The 12,737-nt window shown below is 41.4% G+C and overlaps 1 protein-coding gene across 4 annotated transcripts in view; it reads left to right on the forward strand.

Annotated features, from left to right (window-relative positions):
• Positions 1 to 11,401, forward strand: part of col16a1 (collagen, type XVI, alpha 1) — an 85,441-nt gene extending 74,040 nt beyond the window's left edge. For all 4 annotated transcript variants that reach the window (XM_026156034.1, XM_026156037.1, XM_026156036.1 and 1 more), the window contains 22 exons: positions 691 to 744; positions 838 to 891; positions 1,015 to 1,068; positions 1,145 to 1,189; positions 1,292 to 1,345; positions 1,434 to 1,469; positions 1,557 to 1,619; positions 1,696 to 1,767; positions 1,895 to 1,948; positions 2,105 to 2,149; positions 4,081 to 4,125; positions 4,352 to 4,405; positions 4,524 to 4,577; positions 4,678 to 4,728; positions 5,147 to 5,236; positions 5,349 to 5,384; positions 5,513 to 5,557; positions 7,422 to 7,616; positions 7,869 to 7,932; positions 8,122 to 8,298; positions 8,386 to 8,463; positions 9,431 to 11,401. In XM_026156034.1, coding sequence (XP_026011819.1) covers positions 691 to 744; positions 838 to 891; positions 1,015 to 1,068; positions 1,145 to 1,189; positions 1,292 to 1,345; positions 1,434 to 1,469; positions 1,557 to 1,619; positions 1,696 to 1,767; positions 1,895 to 1,948; positions 2,105 to 2,149; positions 4,081 to 4,125; positions 4,352 to 4,405; positions 4,524 to 4,577; positions 4,678 to 4,728; positions 5,147 to 5,236; positions 5,349 to 5,384; positions 5,513 to 5,557; positions 7,422 to 7,616; positions 7,869 to 7,932; positions 8,122 to 8,298; positions 8,386 to 8,463; positions 9,431 to 9,624 — 1,614 coding nt within the window. In that variant the 3' untranslated portion in view covers positions 9,625 to 11,401. The remainder of the gene's footprint in view (positions 1 to 690; positions 745 to 837; positions 892 to 1,014; positions 1,069 to 1,144; positions 1,190 to 1,291; positions 1,346 to 1,433; positions 1,470 to 1,556; positions 1,620 to 1,695; positions 1,768 to 1,894; positions 1,949 to 2,104; positions 2,150 to 4,080; positions 4,126 to 4,351; positions 4,406 to 4,523; positions 4,578 to 4,677; positions 4,729 to 5,146; positions 5,237 to 5,348; positions 5,385 to 5,512; positions 5,558 to 7,421; positions 7,617 to 7,868; positions 7,933 to 8,121; positions 8,299 to 8,385; positions 8,464 to 9,430) is intronic.
• Positions 11,402 to 12,737: the final 1,336 nt, after the last annotated feature.

Below are 12,737 nucleotides of genomic sequence, written 5' to 3' on the forward strand. Positions count from 1 at the left end.
ACTAATACCATGGTTGAAGAGTGTTTAGTTTGTCTTTACTTTTTAATTTTTATTTGTCAGTCTTGATATTGATATTGATATTAGCAAATCGCTAATATTGGCTAGTATATCAGTCTGAATGTCATTATTTTGAATAGATTATTGCGAGTCATGTAAACCTGTACTAATAGAGAATAAAGCGACCAAGAAATACTTTGATTTCAAATGTCAACAGATAACGAAATATAGCTTTTCTATGATTTCCTGTTGTTCATAACATGTCATTTTATTGTTGCTGGTGTCAGCTATTTGTTTTTGTTTTTTTAATGTGCTACAGCTGGTGTCTAAAAGCTTTTGTAAGTTCAAATTTCCACCTGAAACATGGAGGATGGGATTTCAAGGCAAGGGTCTGGATAATATGTTGAGTAAATTTTAAAAAGTTCCAAAGAAATCTCTTTATATATGTATTTATAATGATTTTCTCCCGGGTGTCACCACCTCAGAGCTAAAGCCTCATGGAGGTATAGAGCCGAGGACAAAATCAAATAGGGAGTCTCATGGGGATGTGATCCAAGCTAGTTAGCCTTTTCCACTCTTTGATATTGACTTACCCTGTCACTTTTATTTCTGCCAGGGGAGCCTCTCTCGCAGACGTACATATCACATCCTCTTCTTCATTTTCTAATCCTTCTTCCCTCCTGTCACATTCAGGGTCAACAGGGTGAGCGAGGGTCAGATGGCCTCCCGGGAATGAAGGGTGATCAGGCAAGTATCACACAATCATTCTGTCTCACATTATAGCATGGAGAAAAAATAAGTGCTGTCCATATTTGATTGATTCTGTGATCTCTACTTTAGGGTCCTTCAGGGACGCCTGGGTACCCAGGAACCATGGGCCCTCCTGGACTGCCTGTAAGTCACTCTGCCTGCTTGATTATGAAGAAACGGTAGCACTGACATCATCCTGACAGCTGGGGGGTGATACTGACATGTCAGCAGACACTAATTTTCTGCCTTTATTTATTTATTTATCAGGGACTCAAGGGCGAACGTGGAAGCCCAGGAACTGCTGGCCTAAAAGGAGAATCAGTAAGGGATTGCATCAACACTGTCCTGGATGCTTGTGTTGGATATATTTGGGCTAAAACTTTCCTCCCTTTTGCAGGGGCCTCCTGGTAACCCTGGATATCAAGGACAAGCTGGATTGCCGGTCAGCATTTCATCGTAAATTTAGCTTGTCAATATTTAGGATCCGGCTTTTTCATTTATGATTTCTAAGTTTAATAACTGGGTGAACATTGTGCGTCTGTAGGGCATTAAAGGAGACAGTGGACCAGCAGGGCCTGCTGGTGCTAAGGGGGATCAGGTATGCACTATAAAACACAAAGACACATAGACCTAACAGACAGATCCAGTACTACCGATTACCAGTGTGTTTCTCTTTATATTTTAAGGGCTTCCAAGGACAACCAGGCTTCCCAGGACCACCTGTATGTAAATGCTTTCAGTCCACTAAAGCAGCCATTTGTTCTTGATGTTACTGTTGAGACTTTCTGTATCACTGTGTGTGAATTTAGGGACCACCAGGTCCTGCCGGCAAAACTGGAAGGGAAGGGCTTCCTGGGCTCAAAGGGGAAAAAGTGAGTACAAAACACACATTTAGCTGTTTCAGTTTTTGTTCGCACTTCAAATTGGACTGAAAATCTCTACTTCTAGGGCAACGACGGCACTCAAGGCCCTCAAGGATCAAGTGGACCACCCGGTTCAACCGGGTCGCCAGGGTTGATGGTATGTGCATTATTTCTTTTTTATTTTTTGCACTCTATAATCTAAGTATGACCCTTTCTGACCTACCTGTGAACTCTATGCTGTTATGAGTACTTATCTGTCCTCTCTTATCTTGCAATATTAAAAGGGGCCCCGTGGCATTGACGGAATTGACGGAAAAGATGGGAAACCAGGACTGCGGGTAGGTCACATGCATGAATCAGATGGGTGGTCTGCCCACACATGCAACGTACACACAAACACACAGTATATAATGGACAAAAAAGCAGTGATGAGTAAAGATGTGGCTGTAATAGCTGATCTTTGGCACTGGCTCTTTTTATTTTTTTCTCATCAGGGAGAAACAGGGCCTCCAGGCCCAGCAGGACCCCGGGGAATGCCCGTGAGTATTCCCTCCTCTAATCAGAATGAACAGTATCTTTTCATATTGTACAAAAATCATGTTGTTATTAATAAAATCTTGCATCAACTTGATCTTGGTTGTTCAGATTTAAAACACTGAAACAGTTGCAGAGAATGAATTCTTTAATGTAACTGTGCAGAGAATTAAGGCTGGCTCATTATTAATGTTCAAATTTATGTGGCTTTCATTTTTTAATAAGAAAGATTGTAATTTATGACCCATCAGTTATTCATGAATTGCCCTCCTTACTGGTACACTCTTTCATGGATTATAATTGGATTACAATTATATTGTTTAACATTAAAAAACCCTTCAATTTACTATTTACTATAAAATGTTACCTTGAGATTCATTTTTATACAGATAGAATATCCATCCTGGTAACATCGCTTGAAGTTAATGGTTGTGTTTTATGTCTTTTTTCCACACATGTGCATTTTCCACAGTATGTTTTATTTTGTCCGTACTCGAACTGACTATATCCCAAAACTACCTGGAATATTGTTTCCTTAATTCAGTTCACATCAAGTCATAAGTCATCTCAGTGTGCTTAGCAGGTACCAGACAGCGTGTGCAGTGTCCCCCCTTAAAGGACAACGGAGAGAGAAAAGTTCAATAGGCTACTGCTAATTTGCTAATTAGCAGTAGGTGATTTAGTGAGTTAAAGTCGTCAGCTAAGCTGTGTCAGCAGCAATATCTAAGTGCACAAGTGCTCATTAAGTGATGCTGGAAATGTAAATGCCTTTTTCCTCTCAGCGTTAACATCAGAAATTAATCTAATTATTTCTTCAGCATATAAGCAGCCATCAGAAGATACAGTAGGCACACTGTGGTCTTTAAAGGATAGATGTGATCAACAATTATCAGGCTGTGGTGTTTAAAAGATGCTCAGTTGGGGTGCTAAGAGCTCCGGAGTTTACCAAGAAAATATCTCCCACCACTGAACCACCGTTATAAGACAGGATGGATCAATGCTTTTATTTTGTTTTTGCCAAATTTCGACCCTAACAAACAAATGTCATGACTGTCTTCTTCTATTGTCCAAATTTGGTGAGCCTGTGTGAATTATAGACTCGGTTTCCTGTTCTTAGCTGACAGGAGTGGCAGCCAGTGTAACCGATCTGTTTCAGTGTTGTGCTTTCAGAGATGTCCTCCTGCAAGCCTTGGTTGTAACAAGTTTTTTTGTTTTGCTTTTTTTCTTCTCGTTACTGTTGCCTTCCAATCACGCTCTCTGACCGTTCATCTCTGACCTCTGGCATCAACCAAGCATTTTTGCCGCTCACTGATTATTTTCTCTTTTCTTTCAACCATTCTCTGTAAACGCTAGAGATGGTTGTGTGGGTGAAAATCCAAGAAGATCAGCAGTTTTTGAAATACGCAGGGCCAGCCTGTCTGGCACCAATAACCGCGCCACGTTCAGTCATGCTCGGTTTGAACTTTAAATGCACTGAGTTTCTATCATGTGATTGGAACAGATGTACCTAATAAAGTGACCAAGTTGCTCTGGGTTTGCCCTATGCAAATTAACTGACAGCGTGACTCGCGATATTTTGCTTCCCCTCAGCCATGTTGGAGCAGCAGTCTTTACCGACTCTTGTTAAGGATGTAGATGTTACTCGTAATGTAACCAAATCTAAAACCTCTAACCTTCGTACCTCCTCCTAAGATCTCCCTAACTTTCTGTCTTGTATAGCAGCGCAGCTTCGCTCCACTGGAGACATGACTAGCTGTCTGTCTCCCTCCAGTTCTCCTTTTTTTTTTATTCCTCTCTCACCATATCACAGTTTGTGTTCTACCCAAGAGCAGGTGTTCAGGATTTTCAAAGACATGCCTGTCTCTTCTTTTGGCTGCTTTGACTTTGTGAATTTTTATACTGTACCAATCTCATTCTCTTTGATGTCTCTCCTCAGGGATTCAAAGGGAAAACCGGCCACGTTGGCTTTCCCGGACAGAAGGTTAGCCAGCGACTCGCTGCTTTACCGTGTCTGCCACATTTACACCATCTTTCTTCTGCATGAAACCAAATTGTTTTTATCAAGCTGATCATTACAATGAAAGTCTGTTTTTTGGGGAGTTTTTTGTTGGTTTGCTAACTTATTCTTTTGAATCTCCCAAAATCAGAGTCCTGCATTCTTATCGTGCTTCCTTTAGTTCATATTCATAAGTTTCTTATCCCTGCAGGGTGAAGCCGGACCCACAGGTCCACCAGGGCCACCTGGCAGACCGGGACATGAGGTGACTATTTTGCTTTACATCTTTCCTCCAACTTGATTATAAAGCACATCAGTAATCTATGCATGGAAGCTGAAAGCGCGAGTTGGCATACATCACAGTCAGTTTGTGGCCTTTCCAGGGTGATCCAGGTACGCCAGGACCTCAGGGGAGACCTGGACCTCCGGGCCACCTTGTAAGTTCACTTCTATGTCAAACATATACATTCATCATATTGCAATATTTCAGTGTGTTAACAAGCTAGACGTCACAAATCTATTTGCTTTCCTCATCAGGGCTCTACAGGTCCATCTGGACCTCCAGGACCTCCAGGCCCATCAGGAGTGGTGAGAGAGAGAATCTCTCAAATATCATGATAACTATTTAGTTAAACAAGAGCTGAATGATTGAGTGTGAATAAATGCATCTTTAACAATCCCATACAGGAGAATGGGTCAACAGTATAGTCAGACAAATATAAACAAGTGAGCAAAGCGAGTAATATTTACACTGACTGTGATCGTGGAAAATAACTGCAGAAAAGAGAAGTAAAAAAACATAAAGTAGAGTAGTATCTTATTTTCCACAACTGTTAATTAATGCGTCAGTAGAAAGTGGGAACGTTATGTGTTGGTGGGTCTGTATTGTTGGCGTATGCCTGCGTGAGGGAAGTGGAAATGAGGCACTATTGAAATTCTGTCCTGCTGCCAAACATGCAAATAATAGAAGAGAATCTTCTCCATTTTTTTCTCCCTGGTTAACTAGGGTATAAAAGGAGATAAGGGCCAGGATGGAGAGAGGGGTCTCCCAGGGATGCCAGGATCTCCAGGGCCACCGGGGCACCCGGGGCCTATGGTTGGTACTTTTCTAAAATGACCCTATCTACATTTAATTAAACATAATTCAGACTGCCAACATTTCCCACTTAAATTGTTTTTTTTTTCCCTTGCTTTGACCCTGTCTTCAGGGTGAGCCAGGAAGCGATGGTTCTCCTGGAAAAGATGTGAGTAATGTCTGGGTGTGGTGTTGGCCCTCTTTTTAAAGTATAATGGAGGCAGACTGACAGATTATGTTGCGCATATTTCTTTCCTTGATTGATACTTGTTTTTCTGTTTTGTTTTCTTTTGACAGGGAGTGGCAGGTGTGCCAGGGGACAATGGGCAGTCAGGGCAAAAGGTAAGAGACGACTCTTCAGTGCAGTATTCTAGAAATGTGTGTGTTTGTGTGTGTGTGCCTCCTCAAGGTGAAGCTCAGCCATCCGTCTCCTCTGCGGACCATCTGAATGCAGTGAGATCCACCCTTTTCCTGTTCCCTTTAGCCCACGGAGACTAATACCGGCACACTACAGTGCTGAACATGCTCGCTGCCCCCCTCCCACATCTCTGCTCAGTCAGCACTCGCACTTAACACAGTCATCAGATCACTAACCCTCCGACCCCTCTGCTGAAACTCTCATTCCTTCTCCCTTCACTTCACCCTTCTCCAAACTGGCAGATGGCTGCCCGCTAACCTTCTGTAGCTGCAGTACTGAGCCTGTTGGATGTAGCCTGAGACGCAGGCTTTACAGTAGGTGGGTACAGTGATAAAGTTATTCTTCTGCCGCTGGGATAATGCTATTAAGCATGAGGGGAGATGCTAGATGAGGCTATTTGTCACGCTGACAGGACGGCATTGTCAGGGTTTTTAGCCGCACAGAAAAGGAGAACAGAGGAGAAAGACAAGAACGGACTCTTCTATTCTTCTCGCTCCTCTCTGTTTCAAGAGCCGCCTGTCTGCCGCTGATGTGTAAACATTAGACGTCCATTATGGGCTGCTTTGTCCTCGATAAATCACTGTCGCTAATGTAGTGGGCCTGTTTTTGAGTGTATTTACACAACCTGAGTGCTGAGCACCACAGTGTGGAAAGTGATATAGATGTAGTCAAAAGCCGTCTTACAGGGCTTAATTCAGTTATTAATATTGTCTGTATTTGTACAGTAGGCTTCCTAAATTGGCGAAATAGTTATATTCAGCAGCACGGTGGAACGGTGGTTAGCACTGTTGCCGCACAGAAAGGAGGTCCTGAGTTCAATTCCACCATCAGGCTGTGGTCTTTCTGTTTGGCATTTGCATGTTCTCTCAGTGTTTGCATGGGTTTTCCTTGGATACTCCGGCTTCCTCCCACAGTCCAAAGACATGCAGTTAGTGGGGATAGGTTAATTGATCAATCTAAATTGCCTGTAGGTGTGAATGTGGGAGTGAATGTGAGCGCGAATGTTGTCTGTCTCTGTGTGTTAGCCCTGAGACAGACTGGCGACCTGTCGAGAGTGTATCCTGCCTCTCGCCCAATGACAGCTGGGATAGGCTCCAGCGCCCCCCGCGACCCTGAAAAGGATAAGCGGAAGCGAATGGACGGATGGATCGTTATATTCTTAATGAATACTGTATATAGATAGCAAGTAACACGTTACGGTAAGGCCTGCAACTAAGGGTGTATTTCCTGTGTTTCTAAATGGATTTTCAATGTATTTTATTTTGAAATTACAATGTTAGGTAATGATATTAGGTAAGTACACTGGAATAAAAGGGTAACAAGTCAGTAAATTTTAATATGTAAATAATTTTAAGTACTTCACAAGTAATATTTGAGTACCACATAATTTCTTGGCATTTCTGTGGCAAAACAAACAATATTTCCATATGTTACATTGCAAGTACAGTGAACCTTTCAAGACTCTCGTCGTATAAGCTCCACTCTCGTGGAGTGGCTTAACTTTGCCTAACTTCCAGGTACTTAACAGGAAAGGAAACACTCCTTTGGAAGGTTGGGTTTAAAGAGTGAAAATAAAAATAAAATAAAATTAATGGCTCCATCGTGATAAGATCACACAGTTCTGCATATTTTGATGCTATTGAGTTGGTAACAGTCCTTATCACATTACTCTTGGTAAAATAAAAGGACAGTACAGTTATAGAACATCCATCATGCACATCAACATAGTGAATATTAAATAAAGGTGTAAAAAGACGTGCATAACCTTTATTTGTCTCTGTGTCTCAGGGTGAGGCAGGGACTCCTGGCCAGAGGGGTCCTCCAGGAGAAAGAGGTAGGCCAGGGCCCCCTGGTGGAGGAGCATATAGTTCCAAGGATGCACAGCCCATGATTGGCCCAGTCGGCCCCATAGGGGAAAGGGGAAGTCCAGGCTCAGCAGGTGCCCCCGGCCCCCCTGGTCTTCCAGGATCGCCAGGAAATGACGTGAGATGCAGCTTCATTGCACTTTTGTTTTTGGTTTGATTTTTTTGTCTTTCCTCCAACATTTAATCAGCTCCAAATCATGCTATAACCAGGCTGGTTGTGAGAAAAATGAGGAGACTGGCCACAGGCGCTCGCTAGCTCCATCTGTTCTTGTAAATAATGAATTTTTTAATTATCTACCTTGATTAATGTGTGCTCGTCTGGTTTTTGTTTTGGGGTTTTTTCCCCCTCTCTGTCTGTCTTCTCAAACAGGCTGTTGTCAATTACGATGAAGTCAAGAACTTCATTCGCCAACAGGTCATTAAGATCTTTGACGGTAAGGACATGTGCAAATGCACTTTGTGTGAATATTTAGTGGGCAAAAAACCACTTTGTACACTAGAGTAGTATTATCTCACGAGATGCATATCTGTGTTTCAAGAATGGTTCTATTTGTCCTTTGGGAAACAGCTGCTCCTTCCTCTGTGGACTTCTTTTATTCACAATGTTTTCTTCTTCTCCCCAGAGAGAATGGCCTATTACATGTCTCGCATGCAGATGCCAGTAGAGATGGTGGCGTCCCCGGGTCGGCCTGGGCCTCCAGGGAAAGATGGAACTCCTGGTAGTCCCGGAACCCCAGGTGCCCCCGGTCTTCCAGGACAGATTGGCCGACAAGGCCGGCCAGGAGGACAAGGACTCCCAGGTGAGGGTGACAGTAATGTCACGTTATCATAAGCAGACAGTAAGCAGCTTTGTTGCCATATGGTCATGTGTTACTTTCTTGCCCTAGGACCACGAGGACCGTCTGGAGAAAAAGGAGACAAGGGTGTTGGAGAGATGGGAGATGTAGGCCCTCCTGGAGCACCGGGTAATATACCCCACTCATTCATCATTCATCGTATAGTTCAGTGGCAGCTATTTGCCTCATTAGATTTCTTTCTTCCTTTGCTCACGTTGTGTGACAGCATTTCCATCTGCGCACGCTTTATGTTTATTCTACTGGATGAAATAGCATAAAGGCTGCTAATTCCTTAGAACTTGCTGTTGATTAGTAAATTGCCAGCACGATGAGGTAATTTTTCATCGTTCTTAAATGGCCTTAATTAAAATCACCAGTCTGATTCTTTCAAGCCAAATTCGCATCTGAGAATCCCTAATCATGATGGAGTTCACTTAGCATGGTGTAAATTAGCAAATTAGCATCTGTGCTCACATTACATGGAGCAGGACGTTGAGCATGGGCTGAAAAAGATGCCGTGCTACTCATGAAGTGATCAAAGTGGGAGTTTAATATCCGTTCATGTTTAATTCAAGTTCCCCCGACAACGGGCACGGAAATAACGTCATCTGTTCGAGATGATGCTTCGTGTTGTGTGCTTGTTTTGTATATTTTTCTGATATGGTGTGCAGATGATATTTGATGACATTACTGATGATTAAATTCATTCGTCTTGTATCCACGCTTTTTTATTTTGGAAGTGTTGTACTTACGGATTTTATATTCTAATATTATACGTCCAATAAATCTTTAAAGGGGGATAGCGTTGCATTTAGGAACTCATGTTTTTGCTATTACTGACAAAGCTGATGCCACTCTAATGCTATCTCGCTGGCACTTCTTTTTACAGTACTGTCAATTTGTTGTTTTTCTATAAACCAGTTTAAGTATCTTTAAAAATATCTTTAGTAAACCAATCTACATTTTTTAAGGAGACGGGGTAAAATCTGGGGTGTTTTGTGCTCCTGGGCAGTTATGTTCTTTGCTCAGCTTGTATAACAGCCTGTGAGGTGTTGACATGATGAATATATTCTCTGTTTTTCCTTTCATGCTGAAGGTGTTCCAGGCCCCCCAGGCTATGGTAAGATGGGACCCCCTGGTCCCGTTGGCCAGCAGGGTGTCCCTGGGATCCCAGGCCCTCCTGGACAACAGGGTTCCAAAGGAAAAGATGGCCGCTGTAATCCCGCAGACTGTATGAGCCATCCAGTAGAATACAGCCCCAAGGGCCCATCTGTCAAGGGCCCCTGGTAAAGGGCTACAGGGGATGGAGGAAAGGGGCAGGGGGGCTGAAGCAAAAAGACTACAAGGAGAAGAAAGAAAGCCAAACACCGTGACCCAAAGTTATTAAGTCTGACCACAAGATGGAATATAGGCACTGCCTTTGTTGTTGAATAGCTAGATTTACCCTCACCGATTTCTTCTATAGTTCTGAGCAAACATCTGCGATTTCTTTCTAAGGGCCTCGCTGGAACTGAGACCTGCAAAGATACACCGGCAGCACATTTTTATTGCATCATTGTTGTTCCCCCACGAAAGCCAATTCGTTGCTTTTATTTCCTGCTCTTATTTTTGGTCTTGGCTCATTTTTTTACATTTTCCTCGCTGTGTTTTATTCCTTTTGTATATTTTAAAACAACCCAGGAGAGGTGACAAGAATCACAAACTGCAGTTTCTTCTTCTTCTTTTCTTTAAGATTCTGGTCTCGGCTGTTGTTTTTCTTTTTTTTTCTACTCTTTTTTTCTACCTTTTGTTTGTATAAATCTGTAGGAAGAGAATACACACAATTATGTTAGCACTGCTGCCATCTCTCATATCTCTGTTCCTTTCTGACACAATCCCATTCTGAGTGCATCCCATGCATTTCTAATATCCTGTCCCTGTGCTTGAGGTGTGAAGAAACATATTTGAATTTGACTTTTAAGAGAAAATCCCCTGGAAATGTTTTCCAGTTCTATAGAAACAGATGTCAAAAACTTACATTCAAGGAGTATCTGATGGATTGACTGTTTTGTATATATTTATTTTTTATATATATATATGGTGGCTTTTTATACACTTTCAAATGTTTTGATAAAAAGTATGGCTAGCCCCTTGTCTTTTTTTATTGTCAATGGTTATCCAGCAATAAAAAGTGCCAAAAAAAGGGATTTTTTTTAAGGTCGATAAGCTTTCAAAATGGAATGATGTGTGCAGAAAAAACAGCTTATTTATAAAAAAATACTTTTACACAGAAGACACATTGGATTTTGTAATTATGTTGGTAAAGTTCATTTTGTGTCCTCTTTTAATGCCATTATGTTTGGAAATGCAACCACTTTAAAACATTTCCTTCCATTTTGTACTTCAAAGTAGCGGCAAAAGCCATCTGTGTGCTTCACTCTGCCCAGATTTAAGAAGAAGCAGAAAACATGAGCAGCAATTGGGCCCATTTACCACAGGTACTGTAATCCAAGCACAACCACCAAACCCTCACAATCACATAAGGATAACAACATATTCTGAAAAAGCCTCACAAAGTGCTTTTGCAGTGCTACATGTTACTGTATTTTGGGGCTTTATCTGTTATTTTATCATTTTTTTGGTTTTGTTTTTTTTATATCTGGAACTCTGTGAAGCTGTGGTCAGACTTTAGTTTTCCACAAAATAACCCAAGGGGAATGTTAAACTGAATTAAATTGCTTTTCAAAAAAAAAAGCGTGGTATCATGTGGTCATCCTTGTCAACCCTTGTGTTGAGGTGTATTGAGTGACTCCGTGCAGTTGTTTGGTGTCTTTTTGTTCTGTTTTGTTCTGTTTGTTCCAGTGGTGTATTTCAACACCACTGGTTGAAATACAGTCTCAAACCATGACAGCGCCATATTTTACTGATAGAAATGTAGATACTTGTTGTACCTCTCTTGTCATCTGCTCCTCTCCTGACCCTGCTCTTTTGACCAGCTTGTCCAGTTTCCCTAGATTATTATTATTATTATTACTACACACAACACACTATGCCGAGATATGACAATTTTTTTGGCTAATAGCTATTTGGGAACTGAGCTATTTTATGCATCTCAAATGGTGCTATTTTTTTTTTGTTTTTTTGTTTTTTACCTTTTTCAGCTACAAAAATGGGTATGTGTTTTGCTACAGGTTGCTAGTAATAAGGTGCTAAAAATATATATATTGTTCATACAGTGGCTTGAGTTAGCTGTCTTTTTTATGCTCGAATATTTATAGGTCAGTGTTAAGTAGCTTAACAAGTGAAATAGACTGAAGATGAGGGAGGAAACAGCCAACGTCCAAAGGAAAACTTTCAGAAAACCTGGAGAAATATTGGTCAAGACCACTTAAAAACTACCAGAAAGTCTGGCTGTTTTAGATCAAAATGGAAGCAAACCGAGGGATCATTCAAGACTTTTGCACGGTACTGTAGCAACTGTGGCATTGCCCGCCGTTTTTGGACGCACTTGCCACCATGTTGGTTTTGGGCTCAGAAGCAACCAGAACTAAAAAGGAAAAAAAAAGAAAGAAAAGGGTGGGTTGCTATGCTAACAGCTAACACTAATAGCAACGCACAGACACACATCTGTTATTATAACTAGTAAAATACTAGAACGTCATTCAGCAGAAGTGAAGCTTAGAATTGTTGGATGGTTCATACTATCAGCAAGTCAAATTAGTCAGAAAATTCACTAAAAGAGCACCAAATGGTTCACTTCAGTTATCGAATTAGTGGATTAAGAATACAATAGCAATCACTAACTGGCTATAGCTGCAGGAGTTGAAGCACTTGTCAGCCTACAGCGTCACCATCCAGCTGGATGGACAAAAAAAAACCCACCACACACTATCATGTTGAGGTACAAGTTGACACAAAGCAGAACAATATAAAAAAAGACAAAAGTTGTTCTTTTTTTCTTTTTGTTTTGTTTTTTTATTGGGTTTATGTATAATGCTACAAAGTTGAGCATTTAAACACGTAAGTCTGTGGAGATTTCAGTCCATTTTTTTAGCCAGCCACAAGAGGAACTTGTTTGCAACTTCTGTTGGCTTTTTTGTTTTTAACTTTAGAGGCTGTACCTTGATCTAACACAAGACTTTCAATAGAGAAACTGAGGTTCGTGCACTCTGTCATACTGAACTGTCGATAATGTTGAATTATTATTCCTAAGACTTTAGAAAAAAATAGACCAACTCATAATGTTAAAATGTTAGACATCCCTGAATGCTTCTCACAGTTCTTGCTATCTTTTCCCCCAGGCACAAAGCTATGACATCGCAAAAGCAACTGACCTGTCAGTTGCAAATACTGCCCTTGAGCAATTTAGAATCTGATGTGCGCAGTCTAGTAGTGCTGAATGGTTGCAACTTTTTGCCTCGGTA

The sequence above is a fragment of the Astatotilapia calliptera genome, chromosome 22 (assembly GCF_900246225.1).
Source record: "Astatotilapia calliptera chromosome 22, fAstCal1.2, whole genome shotgun sequence".
In the NCBI taxonomy this organism is placed as follows: Eukaryota; Metazoa; Chordata; class Actinopteri; order Cichliformes; family Cichlidae; genus Astatotilapia; species Astatotilapia calliptera.